General features: G+C 39.5%; 1 protein-coding gene across 1 annotated transcript in view; it reads left to right on the top strand.

Moving 5' to 3' along the window:
• Nucleotides 1-4,512: 4,512 nt before the first annotated feature.
• Nucleotides 4,513-21,919, top strand: part of Clic5 (chloride intracellular channel 5) — a 147,066-nt gene continuing 129,659 nt past the window's right edge. Inside the window, exon 1 of the mRNA XM_076858626.2 lies at nt 4,513-5,049. Coding sequence (XP_076714741.2) covers nt 4,513-5,049 — 537 coding nt within the window. The remainder of the gene's footprint in view (nt 5,050-21,919) is intronic.

Here is a 21,919-nt window from a genome sequence, read left to right on the forward strand (position 1 = left end):
TCACATGACTAATGTGAGAAAGTTCTGTTTGTGCTAAAATTATCAATCTTAATATTAGCTGTACTAGAAGTTTGAAGTGATTTTATTTAATTGTATTTCCATGGTGACTAATAATTTTGAGCTCTCTTTCATGAGATCATGTATTGTTTTATGATAAAATGTCTATTCAAGTTTTTTCCAATTTTTAAAAGTAGGAAGTGTAAATAGTATATTTAACTCAATCTTATAATTATGTTAGATGTTAATAGATTAACTCAAAAGACAAAGATTGGCAATTTCTGTAGAAAACATAAATATTAATGTTTATTTATAAGGACACAAAAAGTTGACAATAAAAACATGGAAAATATGTACATAAACACTAATCAAAAGAAAGCTGATAACAGGGAAAGGCGAAGGTACTAATAGAGATAAAATAAGACATTCTCTGTCGAAAAATCAGTCCCCTACCAAAATGATATAAAAGATCTAGATTTATGTGAACCTAATGATTTAGCCTCAAAACTTTACAAAAGAATAATTGAAAGAACTGAAATATAAATTAGACAAATCTATGACTGTGAGGAAAATTTTAACTTTCCTTATCAGTAACTAATAACAAAGCAGATGAAAATCAATATTAATATAAAAGAATTGAATAATAAAAATGAATAATCACAACCTAATTATAATCTATAGAACTCTATACCTAATAATAGAGGAACACATGTTCTTTTCAAGTGCATATTGGAGTATTTCCAAAGTTGCTCATATGCCCATAAAGCAAGTCTCAAAACAAATTTCAATAAAGTCAATGAAGACTATGTTTTCTGGCCACAGTGTAATTGAGCTAAAAAATAAATAAAAAAGAAGATAACTAGAAAATTTTCAACTGTTTAGAAATTAATCAGTATGTTTCTAAATAATCCGTGAGTAAGGGTAGAAAAAAATCTCAACAGAAAGTAAGAAGTATTAAAACTGAATGATAATCAAAACATATCAAAATGGGTGGCAGGTGGATAAATCTGTACTTTGAGGAGAATACATAGTCTTTTCTTTTCAAATTTATAAATTGTTGTATAAATTCAATATCACACAATGAACTGACATTTGCTTCTCCAGGTATGAGAACTTAAAAGATAAAACAATATAGCATACATTTATGTTGCTTTCACAGCTAGTTTTTTTAGACCATCCAAGTGCAGGATAATTAAAATACAATTCAATACAATATAATTAAAATACAATACAATATCTCTGTATGTGGTCAGTACACAGTGCATTCCACCTCTGAGAGAATAAGGGTTGACATTTTTTTTTTCAATACTGATAATCTAGAATTGGGCATCAGTTTTTGGACTTGCCATGATTTAAATCTTGCCAAAGTTGCAGATTCTGCAGCCGATGTCCTTCAATGTACAAAGCTGCCTTCTCATTCTCATCAGTAGAAGCCTAAAATTCATAGTCTCAAATGCATATATTTAAAAGAAGAAAAACCAAAAACCAACGATTAAGGTATCCATCACTATGTCTTGGGATTTAAAAAACCAACAAAAGAAAACCAAAGAGAGGATAAGAAAATAAATAATAAAGAGCAGAGAAATGAATAAAATTGCAAAGAAATGCATAATAGATACTATTAATAGAGCCAAAAATTCCTTTCTATTTCAATCAGTCTTATTATCCCTAATAATACTGATTGAAATAGAAGGAAAAGGCAAAAATCATTAAAAAGTGGGAGTCTTGATAAAAAGGATACTGCCTCAGATACTAAAAGCAGCCCATATACTATCTTAATATAGCTCCATATAGACACAGTGTTATTGTGAAGAAAGTGGGATTATTATCTCAAACCAGCATAGTCAGTTTGGCAGTTGTGTTTTTGGTGGTAAATTTAGCAAATTGGCATTTCAGTTTGCAAATATGTTTTTCTTTAAAATTTAAAGTGGTCCAACTGTACAATATTAGCTAAACGCTGAGTAAACTAACCAAATTAAATCTTTGTACATGCATATCAGAAAACCAGACATTGGCTCCAAAGCTGTCCCTGCAGGAGTTTCTAATGAAGTATAATGTATAAGGCAGTAACACTTGTGAACAGCCCATGTAAAGGTCCTCTAATGGGAGCGTTCTAGAGTGTTCCAGGCATAGCAACAAGGCCAGATTGTCTAGAGCAGGCAGAAAAGCAGGTGTGGGGAGCCAGTATAAATTACATAGGACCCTGTGGGCCATTGTAAGGACTTTGGCTTTTACTGATAGAAATGAGGAACCACAGCAGATATCGAACAGAAAGTGATATGGCTTGCTTCATAGTACAACTTGTGATTGTCAATCATAACAGGTGTGTTCAGATATGGGGTGACAGGCTGACCTGATTTATACACTAGGTGATCTTGGGCCTGAACTTAACCAGCCTCATTCTGCCTCACTGGGTCATTGTGAGAATCCAATAACTGCTCTACACATATGCACACATGACTGAATGTGACCCTTTGGTCAAAATATAGAATGACACATACAGAATGACACAATATAGATTGATACATGCTAAGTGTTTTAGCATCAGACATGCATGTTCAAAAGGAAAAATCTACTTTCCAAAGAAGTGAAACTTTGTTCTTGGGAGGCAAAACAACAATAACAACAACAAAACTTACTTTCCAGGGGCAGGGGTAGTGATCATGGAAAAATGACTGGGAAACACTAAATTAAAGGAGTGCATAACAGAAAGCTCACCAAAATCAGTTTGAGGTTTAAAAACCACAACTGAGGGCTGAGTTGTGGCTCAGCGGCAGAGTGCTTGCCTCGCACAGGTGAGGCACTGGGTTCGAACCTCAACACCACATGAAAATAAACAAAATGAAGATATCGAGTGCATGCATAACTAAAAAAAAAAAAAAATTTTAAAAAAGAAAAAAAAAATACCACAGCTGAATTCAGTTCTGCTCTCAGCTCTCTGTGAAGTTGGACCAGGTACTTCCCTTTTCTGAGTTCCGTGTTTTTCAAATGGGCAATACAATGTCAGACTGAATGAGCTGTTTGGTTATCTCCAGATCCAAAATCATAAGGAGAATTTGTGCTGGGGTCATTCAGTTATAAATGTCTAATAATGAAACCAAAGGTAATTTATCAGATATTTTTACCTCTTAAAGCTTCCTTTTCAGAAACATAAAGGGCTAGTGTTGATGGCCATTAAAATATGCCTCTGGCTTCTTTCCCCTTGCCCATCCTTTAATCTGTCTCAAAAGCTAGAATTTTCTAAATGCTGCTCAGGTTCCCAGAGCATTCCTGGGTTCAGTACTAGTACCCGAGAAATATAAAAGAGTGTTGCCATTAAGATGCCACCAAATGTTTTGAAGCCTGTCAACCAAAGTAGTAACACGTCTCAATTTTACATGATTTCTAGGCATTAGAGTCCCTTTGCGACCATCTGAGCTGTCACTTCAAAAAGAAAGATGTAGATGGCATGGTGAAGGGAAGCAGGCATTGGCAGAACAGAGAGCACCACATTGAAACCAAAGAGCACGTGCCCTCAGCGCCTGCAGAGGACAGCTACTGGCTGGCCTTGGACATACCGATCTTTACTGCTTATTTTAAACCTGGGACAATCGTACTTGCACTAAAAAACTTACATAGTTTTTTGTTGTTTTTGTTTTGGTGACTGTTAAAGTTTTAGTTCCTCTTCTTGGTCCCCCAACTACATCTAAAATCCCCTAATAACAAAGACTGCATCTTCGACTACTTTTCTCTAGTTTTTCAGTTTAATATCCTGCACATAAGAGGATCTTAGTGAATGTTTTGTTGACTATGATGACCACACAGATTGAAGAGGGGAAAATAAAAATCAAAGCCATAAACCTTTGAGTGTCATTTGAGTGGTCTGTCCTCGTGTGCCCATAGACCAGAGCATTTATCTTCTTTTCCTTCTGCCATTAAAGCACCTAGTGGTGTTTCCAGATAAGAAATGTAAACGGAATTCACTATCTAACAGGGACATGTATAACTCAGTCATTGCAGTTTGCCAGTTCACAAAGAATTGATTTGTGTGATGGATTTGGCTGGGATAGATGGGTTGCCATTGGGGAGAACTATCCATCTCCACCGGATTTCAGGAACTTCTTCAATGTTGTAACTGCTGGGAGGCAACTGGAAGAGGGACATTAGTGACAAATGGCTAAATATTCAGAATTTTAGGGTACTCTGGGATGATAATACAATTCAACCTCTGGTTTATCCGGAGAATCTTGGAGATACTGACAATAAGGAAAATCCCAGAGTCTTGTTGACAATATCTTTAGGAGTGAAAGAGTTAACTGAGTGTGTAAACTTCGACTCCTGTCCAGTGGACTTGCGGTTTGCTTATTATAGCCTCAGGTAAATGATTGTTAGAGACCTGTCATTGAGAGCTGTGGCTGGTTGCTGCGTTTCAAAAGCCCACTGATTCTTCTGCAAGACGGAGCAGCATCTTCTAGCCCTTTCCTCATTTCAGATCTCTCCAGGTCACCTGCAGAAGGAACTAGCAGATCCACAAACATGAATGATGAAGACTACAGCAACATCTACGACACAATCCAGAAAGACAGGATATATGAGGTTCCAGAAGATAATGCAGGTCCTTTATATGATGCTGTCCAGGAAGATGACAGACCAGAAAACACCTTGTATGCCGCTGGGCTGCAAAACCACGAATACGATTCTGTGTCAGTCTATGCTGTTAGGGAGGAAGAGAACGGATTGGGCTCTTCCCAAGCAGAAGTAGAAGACTACCTCCTGCCCGATGAGGTGTGTCCTGAGGTCCAGGATCCTCAACCAGTGGACCTCCAGGAGGACGGGGACATCTCAGTGGAAGAATTCCATTCACCATTCCAGGACCATGGGGTCTGCCCAGAGGAGCCACAGGAAAATGGAAGCAGGATAAAGGAAGACCTGCCTTCTCCTGCAAGCTTCACCATCCAGCGCTGCCAGACCTTCTTCGCCAGCAAGGACTCTCCCATCTCCTATTCTGAAACTGATGATTTGGAAAAAAATCAAACAGTTTCCATGAACCCTGAGATTTTCCTGTTCGTGAAGGTAAGAGCTGCTCTGATAGACACTTACACACATGGGAGACAAGGTGACATCACTGCTGTTTTAGTTTGCTTTGAGTGACAAGGGAGATGTGCATGTTCCATGCTCCTGGACTCCCCATATATACTTAAGGATAAGTCTGATTAAACCAGTCATTTCAGAAGGTACCTAGGACTCCCCCAAACCACAAGAATTGGAAAGTACATTTTAAATGTATATTTTATTATTGACTTCTATAAACAACGGGCAAAGCACTTTTTAAGAATTTGTACGAGTGAGCATAAATTCCTGCTCAAGTACATTTGGCTGTCACATTAAATTTCCTTCATCAAAAAGAAACCAAGGCTTGTAGAAGAAAGTCAAATCTACAGTCAGGTGCTAAAGTTTCCTCCTTGTGTTTCTAAGGTCAGAGATACTTCAGATTACATGGTCAATAAATACTATCTCTGAAACAGAACTTGCCCTTTGGCTCCAATATAATTGAAATTCTGATGAAATAAAAGGATTTCAGTGGTATTAAAATGCTAGCTGCATGTTAATATTTAATGCTTATAATACTGAAACTAAAAGTTTGGTGATCTTTGTATTAGACTGGTCATGATCATGACTATTATTATCAAAGTATAAAGTGAAATTCAGAGTAAAAAGAAGTATCCCTTATTAAACAAGATGGCAACATTTTTTCCAACACTCCCGTACATAAAATATTCATCTTTACATGAATTTTTGAATAAGAAGACAAAATTAGTAAATACTGCTCTTTCTTACTAATAAAAATGATTACTACTATGAACCTACAATACACAGTCATTTCTCCCTTTCCTGGTTTCAATAATCTAATGAAATACACTTTTTTTACTAGATGAATGAATTGAATAATGTATTCTACTTTGTATTTTAACTGTTTTGTGTGTTCTTTATTCTACTGTAAGTGTCTTTTAGAAAGTGACCTTTTTGGGTTCCTTTCTCCTCTGACCTCTGTGGAAGGTGCTAGACTCCCACACTGGAGGGGACTCTATGGTTCACCATGTTCCTAGAAGGATTAATGGCTGTGCAGGCTGGGTTTCCTCCTTTTGGGTTGCATTTTCTACACCTGTATGCATTTGTATCTGTTCTTACCTGTACTAGCCATGTCAGTGAAAATAGCAGGCAGAAGCTGGACATAGTGGCACACTCCTGTAATCCCAGCGGCTTGAGAGGCTGAGGCAGGAAGATCACAAGTTCAAAGCCAGCCTCAACAACTTAGTGAGGCCCTAAACAACTCAGAGGGAACTTGCCTCAAAATAAAAAAATTAAAAAATTAAAAAGGGGCTGGGATGTGGCTCAGTAGTAAAGTGCCCCTGGTGTTCAATCCCAGGTATCACTGAAAAAGAAAGAAAGAAAATAGCAGGAAGGCAGGTTTATAACTATATGCTCAACCAATGGTGTGGTGTGGTGTGGTGTGGTGTGTGTGTGTGTGTGTGTGTGTGTGTGTGTTACTAGGGATTGAACCCAGGCCCTATGCATGCCAGGTGCAAGCACTATACTACTGAGCTTCATCCCCTGCTTTTTAAAAATCTTATTTTGGACCAAAGCCACATGAAACTGCCCCTGCTGGCCTTGAACCTGTGTCTTAGCGCCCATCAACCAACATGTTTTTGAGGCTTAATCATTTCAGAGTGTTGACCAACTACTAAATTAGTTAAATATATCATTCATTTATTCCTGAAACAGCTATTGTGGCAGGCACTGGTTTTATAACAATGCAGAAACACAAAGTCCTACCTCCCCTGCACTTTGCACTGTAGTGAGAGAAGAAACTGAGAGACAAAGAAATAAGCAAATAGAGAATGTGGCCAGTGGCAGTCATGTTAGAAAGAAATAGAGACCAGGATATGAGGGCATTCACTTGTTACTGGTGCTGTAACAACTGAGCAAAAGCTTAGTGACTTCAAAATAACACAAATGTTCTCTTCTATCTCTGGAGGTCACAAACCTGGATCAAGTGAATGGGCTAAAATCAAGGCTGCGGCAGGCTGTGTTTCTGCTGTTGGCTCAAGGGGAGCATTCCTTCTCTTTGCCATTTCTGGAAGCTGACTGCATGGCCCATGTCAATCATCGCCTTGCCTTCCTCTGATGTGACTCCTCCTGTATCTGTTTTATGAACCAATATGATTAGATTATCCCACTTGGGTAATTCAGGGTGATCTCCCCATTTTAAGATCTTTGGTTCATTCACATCTGCAAGTGCCTTCTACCATGTTTAACATTCACAGCTTCTAAGGATGAGGGCATGGACATATTAGGAGCCATTTTTCAACCTAGCAGGGAAGGCCAGGCAGGCAATGTTTCCCAGACACTATTGAATGAGATGAGCCCAGAACCTTCTCTTTGGTTATTTGCATGGTTCACAATTCAAAAAGCACAAAAGGGTCACTCTGGAAGCATACTCCCTCAGACATCCCATTTCCACCTCCTGAGGCAAGCCGTTCTAAACATTTCCATTGAACATGCTTCCGGAAGTTTTCTGTGCACTTTTCTGGCAATTATGGGTCTAAGTTCATATATTTGAAATTCTCTTTTTGTTTTCCTTTTATTTAATACAGAAGTTATTACACCACATACTCTATCATGCACCTTGCTTTGGGGGGGCTCTCATTTATTGCAATGGAATTCAGACACTTTAAAATTCACAACATAAGTGTACACTTCTATAAACTTTGACAAAGGTGTTCAGTCTTGTAACCGTGACATAGAACTTTTCTATCACAATAGGAAAAAACTCCCTCCAGGCCTCTTCTTTCTATCTCTATAGTTTTGTCTTTTCAAAAATATCATACAAATGGAATTCAACTCTATGTAGTCTTTGGATATGGTTTCTTTCATAAATTTTTCCATGAATCATCCATGTTGAGATATATATATATATATATATATATATATATCTCAGTTGTTGGTTCCTTTCTATTTCTGAATAGTACTTGATCACACGTATCTACCATAATTTGTTTATGCATTTGGCAGCTGATGTGGATTGGATTCTCCCCAGCTTTTGACTATTAATAAGGAGGCTTCAATAAACGTGTGAGTTTTGTATTGATTATGTTTTCATTTCTCTTCGGTAAGTGCTTAAGAGTAGAATTATTAAGTTACATGGTCAGTGAAACTTATTTTAAAAATTTTTTCAGATTGTTTCAAAGTAGTTGCCAAAATTAACATGAGACTTCTAGTTGTGTTCTTTCCAGTCCTTGGCCTTACCAGTCTCTTAAATTGTGGGCATAGTGGTATATGTATGACAGTTTTTTACTTCAGTTTTAGTGTTCATTTTTCTAGTTACTAATGATGCTGAGCACCTTTTTGTACATTCATTACCCATTCTTAGGTTGTCTTTGGTGAAGTATCTATTCAGATATTTTGCTTATTATTATTATCCTTTAAGTATTTTGTCTCCTTACTACTAAATTATAAAAGTTCTTTATATGTTCAATATATAATTTCTTTCTCAGATAAATGTTTTGAAAGTAGTTTAAAAGTTTGTGGCTTGATTTTTATTTTTATAACAGTATCTTTTGAAGAGCAGGGTTTTTCTCATTTTTATTTTAAGACAGTCCATTGTCTTAGTTTGCTTTGTGAACCTACAAAAATGATTATTATAACAGATTACCTGATGCTGGGTAATTTATGAAGAAAAAGTGTTTTTGGCTCATGATTCTGCTGGCTGGAAAGTCCAAAGAGCATGGTGTGCCATCTAGTTGTCAGAATATGGTGGAGAAGTGGGGAGGGAACAAACTATGTCCAGAAGGGGCACCTGTGTGAGCAAGGAAGCAACACAGTCCCGTGAGAACTACATTAATCCCTCCTAAGTGCAATTGCTTTGTGATCTAATCATGTCTTCAAGGGACTACTACTCAATGCCAGTGCACTGGGGACCAAGCCTCCACCACATAAGTCTTTGAGGGACACACTCAAACCACATCCAAACCATAGCATCTATTTATCAATTTTTTCCATAATTTGTGCTTTTTATGTCCTAAGAAATGTTTGTCTAACCCAGAGTCATGAAGTGTGTGTGTGTGTGTGTGTGTGTGTGTGTGTGTGTGTTTCCAGTACTGGGGATCAAACCCAGGATCTCACATATGCTAGGAAGGCACTGCACACTGAGCCACATTCCACTCCAAAGATTTTTTTTTCCTGTTTTTATCTAAAAATTTTATAACTTCAGTTCTCTGATCTATCTCACATTCATTATGTACATTGTCCAAATTATGGTTTGTTTTCTTTCCTTTTTTCTTCCTTCTTCCTTTCCCTCTCCCTTTCTCGTATCCTTCCTTTCTTTGGATGCTAAATATATTGTTTGATTTTCAAATGGTAAGCCACCTTTTCATTTCTGCACATCTGTAATCCCAGTGACTCTGGTTGCTGAGGCAGTAGGATCATGATTTGTTATTTTATGTATTTCTAGATTTGATTTGATATGATTTTGTGAAAAGATTTTTTCACAGATGTTCATGATGAGCATTATTCTGTACATTTATTTTAATTTATTTGCTTTCGATTCTAGGATAATGCTCACCTCATAAAATGAGCTGGGCATGTCTTTCCTTTTCTATTTTCTGAAAGAGTGTTTTGTGAAATTGGTATTCTTTTTATTTATTGATTTATTTGTTCTAATACATGACAGCAGAATGCATTTTGATTCATAGGACACAAATGGAGCCCCATTTTTCATTTCTCTGGTTGTATACAAAGTAGAGTCACACCATTTGTGTCTTCATATATGTATCTAGGGTCATGATGTCTTAATAGCTTGATATAATTCAGCAGTGAAACTATCCTTACTAGAGATTTCTTCTTGTAGAGAGTTATTTCCCCCCTTGCAAATTCACTGTATGTGATAGAGACAGGGTTATTCTGTTTTCCTCCTCCTCTTCCTCCTCCTCCTCCTCCTCCTCCTCCTCCTCCTTTTAAAATCAGTGAGTTTATTAATTTTTACTTCCAGTTATTTGTTGTTAGCCAGATGTGGTGCTGCACACCTGTAATCCCAGTGACTCTGGTTGCTGAGGCAGTAGGATCATGAGTTCAAGGCCAGTCCTGGTCAACTTAGCAAGACAGTATGTCAAAATAAAAATAATAATAAAATAAAATAATAGGGCTGGAGATGTAGCTCTGTGGTAGAGCATTTGCCCAGCATGCACAAAGCCCCAGGTTTGATCCAAAAAGTTACTTGTTATTTAATATAAGTTGTTCAATCTATCATCAATTTCACCTCAATATGTATTCTTCTACCTTATTGTGCATATGGTGTGTGTTTATACAGCAATTTTAATATCTGATTATAATAATTTTACTATTTTAGCCATCTATACATTGATTTTTCCTGTTGATTTTAAGGTTGCATTTCTTTGTAATTTGCGTACTCTGGTAATATATTTTGGTTTCCAGACAAAGTTGTTGGATACTAGATTTTGCTGTATTCCTTTAAAAATATGTTAGGCCTCATTCTAGAATGCAGGGAAGTTACTTTCAATGAATTGGATCCTTTAGAAGCTTCTTTTTATCTTTCGGAGGATTCTACCCATCACTTTCTGCAACAAGAGATTGTTTTAGTCAGCTTGGTCATCACTGTGACCCAAAGTCCTGACAAGAACAACGTAGAGTAGGAAAAGTTTATTTGGGCTCATAGTTTCAGAGCTCTCAGTCCACAGACAGCAGACTCCATAGCTCTGGGCCTGAGAGCATCGTGAGAGCATCGTGGCAGAAGAGTGTGGTGGAGGAAACAGCTCAGGACATGGTGACAAGGAAGCAGAGAGAGAACTCCACTTACCAGGGACAAAATATAACAGAGGTACTTTTGCTCTGCCTTCTGAAAACACAAACTATTAGCAGATTTAAGGTGAGACCCTAGGATTGTTTCTGCTTCTGATTTCCAATTCTTTCCCCACACTCGGTTGTTTCTTTACGTGCATATGCAGATCAGAACTCAGCCAAAGTTTCAAGGGGACTCATCTGCAGATTTAGAGTATGGACATGCTCTCTCTCTCTCCCCCGTCTTCTTTGATGTTTTTATCTGCAAATTCTAGCTGCCCCAATCGACTCACACTCCAAACTCAATTTTCTAATCAACTTAGAGAGACTGCCAGCCTTTATTTGGCCCTGTGCTATCTGTTCCCAATTTTTGAAAACTGTCACTTCCTATAGTTTTTCTGCTAGTAATATTCTAGTTGTCAAGGGGAAATTTGATTTCTTTTACTCTGTTTTGACCAAAAGTGCAGGTTGTTGCGACTGACTTTAAGACCTTGGTTTCTGTTGAGTTGCTTCTCTTTTTCTTTCTTCCCAGAAAATTGGCTTCTTGATCTCAAATTTGAATTAAAATTTAGAGTACAGCTCAACTGGACTAAAATCCAATGATAATGACATTAAAGTGACATGATAGGATAACAGATACAGCAAAATATTTTGGCCTTCTGGCAAAAGGTTCTTTTCTGATTCTTCTTCTTGCTGTCTTTTGCAAAATCTTTGTCTTATATCTTTAAGTTCTCAGCAATGAGGAAATAGGAAGAAGAAGAAAAAAAAAAAAAAAAAAACAGATGTCCTAACTAATCATTCGCTGATACAAGCCTCATTTTAAACCCTCTTACCATTTAACAGGTGAATTCCTTTGGAAAATTGTAGGAAAAATGGATTTTATTACTGCCAAAATGGAATTCTGCTCTCAAGTTATATTCTGATACCTGAGTCCCAATACCCAGAATGTAGGAATTGTAATGTGCACATGAGAAAGACGCATTGTCAGGCAGCTCCGCTTCAAGATGGATGACATTCCTCAAAATTAGAGACTGTGAGCAGAACATGTGTTTTAGCGCAGATGCTAAGTGACTTGCACATTCTTATGAGGACAAAAATTAGAAAGTCAGACTTGAAACTAGGCCCATTTTTATGCTTTAACTGCAGAACCCTCTCACCTCCTTCCATGAGCCTTGAGGTCAACAGTAGTGCCCAAGCCTGTCAAAAGCCATCAGTGTCTACCGACAGGCCTGGGTGGGCAACAGTCAATGGCAACAGCCAATCAACAAGAGGGTACATTGTTTAGGAAACAACTGATGTTCTCAGGTTTCAGTGATCACACCCTCAAGGTAAACATGCAAGGTGGCAATAAATAACTGGCAAGAATACTTATTGTTCACTGGACCAAAACATAGGACATCATGTTTTTCCCTTTACAGAAATATTTTTGTTATGTTCTTCTGTGGTGACAAGGAAGGAAATAATGTGGCAGGTAGTCTTTTAATGTTGACAGTAGCAACTCTCTGAAAATTGGTTTGGTTCTTCTAGAATTGCAGTATTCAAAATGGTAGCCATTAGCCACTAATGGCTATTTAAGTTTATATTAGTCAAAATTTTAGTTCTTCGGTCACACCTGCCATATTTCAAGTGCTCAACAGCCATTTTCTGGCTACTGGCTACTACATGGGGAAGTGCAGATGTGGAACTTTACGGTCATCACAAGACATTCAACAGGACAGTGTTGTTGTAGGATGATCAGATCTATGTTCAGCTCTGAGATGAAATCCAATCAGTTATGTAGCCACAGGCCCTTCTCTGGGCTTTATTCTAGTATGGTAGGTGATTTGGTTTAGAGAGACAGAAGAATGCTCATGTCCGTAAGAACAAAGACACAACCGTGAAAATTATCCACTTTGTTAAAAAGGGTCTATGATATAATTTTGTATGAATCAATTGGTTTTAAATGATAATATTTATACAAAACTACATAACTAGAATCAACTCTTGCAAATCTCATTAAAGCTATCACCATCCATTTGGCAAAACCCAGGCCCAATGAAAGTCTATCTGAGGCAAGGGGATCTATCAGAGCTGCAAAAACCTTGAAAACTAAAGATGTTACCACTCCAGCAATGAAGGCCAAATGCAGACAGAAAGATCAGAATCCTTCATTTGACCATCCTCATCCCCAATCTTAACAACTTAACAGATAGCCAATGATATTAAATAATTATTGATAGACAAACACACACACACACACACACACACACACACACACACAAATATTCTTACCAAGTTAAAATAAAAAGGACATCTGGAGTGGGAGAGGGAGTTGTTACAAATACTCAGAAAAGATGAAGATCAAGGTTGAACAACTATCTTGTGAGTATAGTGAGTTCTAACTCCATAATACAAACTTTATAACTGCAAGAATGAGCCTCAGGTTAATTTCCTGTACTTCCCTATCTGCCCTTTAATACATTGAATCAACAGATGGATACATCTTTATTGAACCTGTACTCTGCACTTCATGTGCAGACAGTGTGAGAGGTAGAAAAACAGTCCAAGGTAGGGCCCCTTTAAATGAGGCTCTGATCAGCTGGTTCAGGAGGAAGTATTAACACATGAAGGATATACAAATTAATACTAGAGTCCTGGTAGAGTCAGGTTTTAGAATATATGATGCATGGTACAAAATAAACACAGTAGAGCTGCAAATGAAGAGCAAAAATCATTTTATTTCAATTTCATCTTTGTGTCTCTGTATTATTAAGATCGTTTAGAATCTGGTAAGTGGCAGGTATCCTTGCTAGGTTACTGAAATTATAAAAATTAAGAAAGGACTTGCAAGGTGAGACAAGGAACACCCTTATCTTCCCCACAAATGTGGCCATATGATGTAATACTGTGAGGGGAAGGAATGAGCAATTCTTCAGGAAGAGAGAGGACGTACTCACAACTCAACATGGGAGTGGGTCATAAAGAAACTCAGTCGGAACAGGAGGGAAGCCAGTCAGGTAGTGGCAGTCGTCTCAGGGTTATTTGGGATCAGCAAGTGGCTCACAGAGGATGCGTTGGAGGAAGGGGAGAGTAAATAGATGATGCTGAAAATCAAGGTTGGTAACTTCCTGTGAAGACTCTGTGCCAATGAAGGAGGCTAAACTTTACCTGTAAGCACAGGGATTCACCAAAAGTTAAGTAGAATAATGGCTTGATTATGTTTGTATACAAAGGTATCTCAGGCACAGTGAGGAGGATAGAAGCTGGCACAGCAGTTAGCAGGCTGAGATAAAGAGTAGGTAACAAGCTGGGCACAGGTGGCACATGCCTGTAATCCCAGGGACTCGGGAGGCTGAGGCAGGAGGATCACAAGTTCAAAGCCAGCTTCAGTAACCTAGCGAGGTCTAAGCAACTCAGCAAGACTCTGCCTCTAAATAAAATATAAAAAGGGGGGGGGGGAGCACTGGGGATGTGGCTCAGTGGTTAAACACCCCTGTATTCAGTCTCTGGTACCAAAAAAAAAAAAAAAAAAAGTATGTGACACAGTACTAAAGGTGAGAGATGATGAGGGTCTAAACTAACAAAAGGAGCAGTGAAATAAAAGGCAATGAGAATGACTTTGAAAACCCTGTAGGAGAAAGAACTTCTGAGACAAGGTGCCCAGTTGATTGTGAAAGATTGTGGGAATTACAACACCACTAATTAGGGAAGAGCAAGCGCTTGGGGGAAGGAAGGAGTGGAAGACAGACTATTTTCAATTTTTTTTTTCTTTGTTGGTTCCAAGGATTGAACCTAGGGGTGCGCTTCATCACTGAGCCACATCTCCAACCATTTTTTTTGTATTTCATTTAGAGACAGGGTCTCACTGAGTTGCTTAGGGCCTCGCTAAGTTGCTGAGGCTGGTTTTGAACTCATGATCTTCCTGCCTCAGCCTCCTGATCTTCTGGCGTTACAGGTGTTTGCTACCATGTACAGTGGCAAATTTTCAATATTTTAATGTGCCCTTGGACTCTACAGGTTGATCTGCCTAGTAGGAGACATTTGAGTAAGAAACTCAAAAGAAGGACAAGATTAGAGATAGGCATTCCATTGGCTTGTAGAGATAATAGCTGTAGTCACTGATGTAAACAGGGTTTGGCAGTACATGGTTAACAATGGCTCTCTGGTGGAGGGAAATGCTCCTTTTTAGAATTTGCTGTTTTCCATACCTCATTGCACTGGCTGGTGGCTACCAGTGCAGCATCATGGAGCAGGGAGCTGGGAAGAGTTGCAGTGCTGGTGCTTGGGATCTGGGACCAGGGCTTCCTACACCACTATGCAGACTTACCACACAGCAGGGCACTTGGCCAGGGGGTGGGGAAGAAGCTGGCATTCAGCCAAGCCCACCTGGGCTGTCAGGCCCCTACAGGGATGCTTCTGTGGGGCCGGGGCACCTTATTTTACTTCATTTGTCCACAGGGGGCGCTTATTCCTTCTTCTGTCCAGAGGGTCAATGATTAGTCCTGAGGAACAGCATTTATACAATGGGGAAAGACGACCCACCTGGACGAAACCAAACCCAAAAAAGTGGACGAACAGGCTGAAACCCAAGCACTTCCCCTTTCTAGTTTGATGTCTTGGTCAAGTTACTTTACATCTCTATGCCTCCATTTCATCATTTTTAGAGCTTCAGTAAAATAGACATAAAATTTAACATCATAACCATTAGTAATTGTTCAGTTCAGAGGCATTAAATATATTTAATTTCACATTACTTCTCTATCATGATCACCACTGTACCCAGGGAATTCTTACCATGAAAAGCTGAAACTCTGTACTTATTATATAAATCTCCCCTGCTCTAGTCTCTGGAAATCACCATTCTGTCTCTAGGAATTTGACTATGGTAGGTATCTTTTTTTTTTTACTTATAGCAAAATTTCTTTATAAAATTCAGCAGCAATTAAGAATTAAAAAAAAAAAATAGTTAAACAGCTGGGCACAGTAGCTCAGAAGATAGAGACAGGAAGATTGCAAGTTCCAGGATAGCCTTGGCAACTTGGCGAGACCATCTAAAAAAAAAAATAAAAAATAAAAAGGGCTGGGAATTTTGTTCAGTGGTAGAGCTGCCTTGGGTCTAATCGCAGTAAAAGAAAAGAAAGAGAGAGAGAAAAAGAAAAAAGAAAGGAAAAGATGAAACTCATATGATTTTCCTTATGTAAGGTACATACCATAGGATTAGACCCAGGGCTACCGCTGAACAAAATTTCCAGCCCATTTTATTTATTTATTTATTTTGAGATGGTCTTGCCAAGTTGCCAAGGCTATCATGGAACTTGCCTTTCTGTTCAGCTCTGTGTCTTCCATAACTGTCTAGCACAGCATATGTTAAAGTGGTGGCTGTCCTTCATCGAGTGAGTCCTCTGTGCTAGCTGAACTCTGTGCTAGTCCTCTGTGCTAGTCCTCTGTGATAGACCCTGCTTCAAAGACTTTCAGCTCAGTGGGAGAGATATACTTCTGGTCCCAAGCATTTCAGATAAGCGATATTCAACCGTACCACACATTTGTAGGGAAATTTCACTAACATATTGGGATGGAGCATAGAGGGATGAAAGTGGAGATAGGAGACAAATACATTTATACGTGGGGATTGACCTGGACTATAGACAGTTTTGGAATAGCAGTTGAAACTTTTAGAGTCTGTTTGGTTTTGTTCTGCAGGGAGATGCTGGGGGTTGAACAAGGAAATTATAAGGTCAGAAGTGTGCTGGGGGGAAGTTGATTTTGGCTATGGTGGGCTTTACAGTCAATCTTTCCCTTATTACCTCAGGGCAGAGAAGGAAGCACAGACCTGCCAGAAAGAATCTTCCAACCAGACCTTTAGGATTGCTTTCCTGAATGCCTGCCCGTCCTTGTTTGACAAACCATGCAGTTATGGGCACAGATGATGGATGCCCTCATGAAAAATCAGTAGGTGGGGCAGCATTCCCCAACCTCCCCCAACCAGGACATTCCAAGCATCAATATCCACCCCCCACCCTGCAGAAAAGAAATGTTTATCTCAATAAAAAGTTTGAATGGGAACTATTAATCCTCTGACCAAAATCACTTTGGACAATTTCTTGCTGACCTCAGAGTACATGGCAAAGTCACCTGATCTTAACATTTCATGAAGCAGTATCTAGTCCTCCAAGATTGTAAACTGTCAAATCTCAAGTTAGAGAGCTCTTCAGGGCAGGGTTACAGAATGGAATGCCTCTCCCCAGGGTAAAGTTCTCATCAGACTCCTGAGGCAATTGATCCCAGCAGCCACTGCGCACCACAACTAAAAATAGACACAGTATAAAACCCCAGCTCCCAGGGAAGCTCAGGGAAAATAGTTTGCTGAGAGAAGCAGCCCAGAGCCTGATAAAGCGGGGCCTGGTATTTTCAGCACGTTGTGAGACATGATGTATTTCCTGAGATGGCTGCTGCCAACCTCGGTGATTAAAGTGGATTTGCTAGGTGGGAGGAAAGGGTACTTTCTAAATTATGACAGGTCTCAAAGATTATCTGGTGAAACCCCTCAGTTTACAGAGGCACTCAACACTTATCTCTCTTCTACCTGCATACTTGGATCCTTTTTGTCACTTAGCAAATGTTAAGTGAACCTGGCTCAATTCCTGGCTTCAGAGTCTCTGCTAAGTGTCACATCCAGGACAGCTAAGTAGAACCTCTATATTGCTATTTTCTTATCCTCCGGTTTTCTTTCTGGGCATTGCATTTATTTGCTGGTTGTCTGTCTGCCCCACAGAAAGTTGGTCGGTCACGGGGCAGGGACCTGGCCTGGCTGGAGTCTGGCGCATGAATGAGTGTTCTGACCATGCACTGTGCATCAGGCCCTGCCCTCCTTTCTCTGTAGAATCTTTCTATAACTCTCATCTCTTGGATGTTGGCTTTTCTGTGTTTGGCTTCTGTCTTTTCTTATGTCTCATATTTTCTCCTTGATTGGTTGGTTGGTTGGTTTCTTTTATGGTCTTAGATATTTTCTAGCTCTTCTTGTACATTGTTGCTTTTTTTTAATTAATTTTTATTGTTGGTTGTTCAAAACATTACATAGTTCTTGATATATCATATTTCACACTCTGATATTTTCTCTGGATGGTCCTTTCCCAAGCTTTCCATGACACATTATGAGGGCGGAGAGATTGGAGAGGCCAAGCCGATCATTTTTCCTTGAGGGTGAACAGTCAGGGGTTAGATCTCCAAACACTAGAGTAAGAAAGGCTTTACCCTGGCACTGCCACAGCTACATGGGAAGCACAAGCTGTCCCCAGACCATCAGAGGCTTCTTGAGGTAAAAACTTCCATTGAGAGCCCAGGGATGAATGCCAGGCTTCCAGTGCTCTGCTCAGAACTGAGAGGTGGCAGAGGACTGCTGTCCCACACAGAGCTCCTAAGATGGATTTTCAGTGAGTCCCTCCACTTGAATCTACATCACATCTCTTACCCACTATGGAATGGCCAGTTCCAAGCCTACAGCTTCTCCAAGGGCCTGGCAAGCGACATGCATGGTCCCCTTTTCTTCCTTTGCAGCTTCCTTGGGATTTATTCTGGGCTACAGAGTTTTCTGTTCTGTATCACCAGTCAACATGCTCCAAGCTGCCTTCTCTATTCCAGAAGTTCGTCTAAACCCTTTGTCCATCAGTGACCCCGTCTCATTTTCTTTGCTGTTTTAAGGTCATTCTTCTCCAGACGTCTATTCTTTGATTTCAGCAGGGTCTCAGAAGAATCTGCGGGCAGTGATCTTTTAGTCATAGTGTATGAACTAAGGTTCCTACATGCAGTTTGGGAACTGGTGAATTTCAAGTATTTAAACAGGGCTCTTGACTGCAGGACATCTCAGCACCTTTAATTTGCAAATATGGATTGCAAATCTCAAAGAGAGGTTGTGGTATTGAGACTATCCCAATTATTTGACCACAAGAATTTCTTTCTTTTCAGGGAAATCTCATCTTGTTAACATTCCAAAAAAAAAAAAAATATGCTGAAAAATACTGAATTTACTGGTATGCAAAAGCTCTGGGAATGCAGAAGACATGTTTGCTATATGTATGTGCAAAAGGAAACTGAGTCAATGGTCCTAAATACCCTCCCCCCCAACCCTACACAAGGAGCACATTTACTTCACTGTGGAAATGCCTTATCTCACACAGTGAGTGTAATGGAAAGAATACACAGGCCAAACTCAGGCGAGCAAAACCATCTGAGACATGCGGATATACTTCTCTGAGCTCCGATCTCCATATCTCTAAGATAGGCATCATATCTGCTCCTTCCATTTTATAAGGCAGTTGTATCTCATATAAAATATGAGACAGTATTTTTTTCAAATGTAAAGCACTAAATGAACACACGGAATTATTATTGTTGTGAAATTCAATTACTGGGTCGCAGGAGTTAGAACATAAAGACGTCTGAACATTCTTTAAACACTTCACACGGCGGTTGCCCAGTCATCCTGCATGTAGAGACGGCCTGAGCAACAATAACAGGGAGAAGAACACTTAGAAGAGAAGGAAAGAAACCCGAATCATTTACATGATGTGGACCCAGGGCTGAGGCAAGGGAAGACCTTGAGAAGGAGACACAGACACTGAGAGGTTCCCTAGATCTGAAAGAGACCATGGATGTCATTTGATCCAACTTGTTTGTTTTCCACCTGTAGAAACTGTGGCTTCAGTCATTTGCCACCTATGACAAGGGTAGGGGCAGAGCCAGCAGGCAGGTCTCCACTCTCCCAGCCTGGAATGCAGACTGACCTCTGCCTGGGGCGGGGCCTGCGCTAGGGCACTGCTCTGCACCTGAAGGAGCCAAGTGCTGGGGAGCCGGAGAAACAGCAAACACTAGAAGGCTGGTATTCCACAACTGGGTGGTTCTGTTAAGCATTCTAAGTAGTCAGAAAATGGGAGGTGTTGGTGGTGTCTAGACAGAACAACTTTTCTTTGTAGTTACGATTTTCTACTTTCAGAAATTCTGCCCTTTTACCTCTAAGAGTCCTCAGGGAAGAGAATGCACACAGAAAGACAGACAGACAGATATACATATACACATGCACACACACAAACTCACATATAATGACTTTTGGGAGCAGTTACTGTTTTCTTTCTTATGTTTTGTCATCTTAGGATACTTTGAGAGATATGCTTCATGTCTCAAATACAAATTGAAGAATCTGTTGTAAATGTGGGGAGCAGTTTCTTAACCTTAAAAACACCAAGGAAAAAAGGGGACCAGTTGAGAGGGTTCTGCTTGAAATATTTCTGGTGCCATCTCTAAAGTGTCTCAGAGCCTACGCTTTTGCGGCTAAGAAGCAAAAGAGAAAATACCCATTTCCCTGGTAACAACTCTTGTTTAGTCTTAAAATAATATTCCTATGTTTTGGAAGAGCAGGGCACCTATTAGGGTTTTAATTCCTATGGTTTACAGAGCAGCAAATTGGTCTGGCATCTGTTAGGAACTCTGCCCTAACACAGGGTGATTCAATCTTGGCCATCAGTGGGCCCCGTCTCTAATTAGCAGGAGTAACGAAATCATGTAGACAGATGTGTCAGGAGACCGAGTTTATTTTGTCTTCAGGCAAATGGTATGTTGTCTTGTTTTCCATTTAAAAGAACGTTTCAAAAGCCTCCCCTTTTTTATTTATGTTGATGTTGTAAAATTCAATTTAACCAAATAGTCAGAACCAGAACACAAGACATCTCTGTGATAGAGGCTGGCTCTGCCCACAACTGCAGGGACAGTTACTGTCACTAAGATAAATTTGGTGGTTCTGGATAGGGGTGTGGACCCAAAGGCCCACAGAGACACCAAGAAACATGGAAAGGGATTAATGAGTGAGCAGCTAAACAGCCCAGTGACACCCAGGAAACCCTAAAGTGGTTGGTTTGCCATAGAGGCTATGCATGGGCAATAGGCATGATGGGATCTTCTACTGATTATTTATAAAAATACATCCTGCAGAGATTAGTCCCTTGAGGTATTCCACCAAGGAAAAAAAAAAGGTTCTATGGCTTAAGAAATTCGAGAAACATTATCTACTTCCTCTTCCCCTTATAGATTCACAGTACATATTAACCTATAACAGGAGCAGAGAACTCAGGCAAGAACACTTGTGTCTTGTTTAACTCAGCATTTCTCATTCTGGAAACAGTAGTTACAATATGCCATGCATTGGAATTGATGCATCCTGACCTTTCTGCCTGAGGCTATTTACACAGCCTGTCAAAGCTGATGACAAATGAAAATTTTGGTCTATATTGAATCTACATTCCTGCCCCTAGAGTGGTTTATGCAACCCAATGTTTTATCACTTGTTGAAATAAGTTCTGACTATTCCCACAGCCACGATGTCTACGGCTGTGGCTCTTGCCTGGATCTGAAGGTTGTATTGAAACTGGGACCCATATCTAGGTGTGGAAGTCTCCAAAATCCACATTTTTTTTTTATCTAGATGTTATTCTACTTATGATGTGAGTGCATTTAAACTCCTCTCTGAAGACAGTCCAGTGGTTGGGCTACTCTCATTGTCTCTTATATTACCTACTTTCCCTGTTTTCTAGAAAAAAAAAATGTAGAGAAGAGGGGAGGGAAGATGGGTATCGGGTGGGGATTAAGTTCTTGTACAGGCAGGGATAAGATTTGATCACAAGGATTCTTTTGATCAGGTAATAGTTGCTTCTTTATCACTCATTCTTACTGCTATCAACTGGAAGATGTTATGCTTGGACAGAGGTTAAAAATATTATTTAAAGGACAAAAACCATCCATTTCCAGGATGGGGAAGGGACAATTATAAATGAGATTCTAGGGTTTTTCCCTGAATGTCCCCCTGTGAAGCAGCCCTAAGCTGCTTCCTTTGCAAAGCAAAATACCATTAGAGGAGTCAGTGTCTTATCTTGTCCCATCTACCTTATCCTAGGAACTTAGAGGAAATTGAGACAGGAAGCCTTTAGGAAGGTGCTTTTCAACAGCAGGTTCCTTTGTTTGTCCTCCCTTGCCTTGACCACTGTGGTTTTCAAATTCTCAAATTTGAATTCTCAAATTAGATTTAGTCTGAACTTTAGCATCGCTTGCCAATTAGGAAGAGTCC

The sequence above is a fragment of the Callospermophilus lateralis genome, chromosome 6 (assembly GCF_048772815.1).
Source record: "Callospermophilus lateralis isolate mCalLat2 chromosome 6, mCalLat2.hap1, whole genome shotgun sequence".
Taxonomy (NCBI): Eukaryota; Metazoa; Chordata; class Mammalia; order Rodentia; family Sciuridae; genus Callospermophilus; species Callospermophilus lateralis.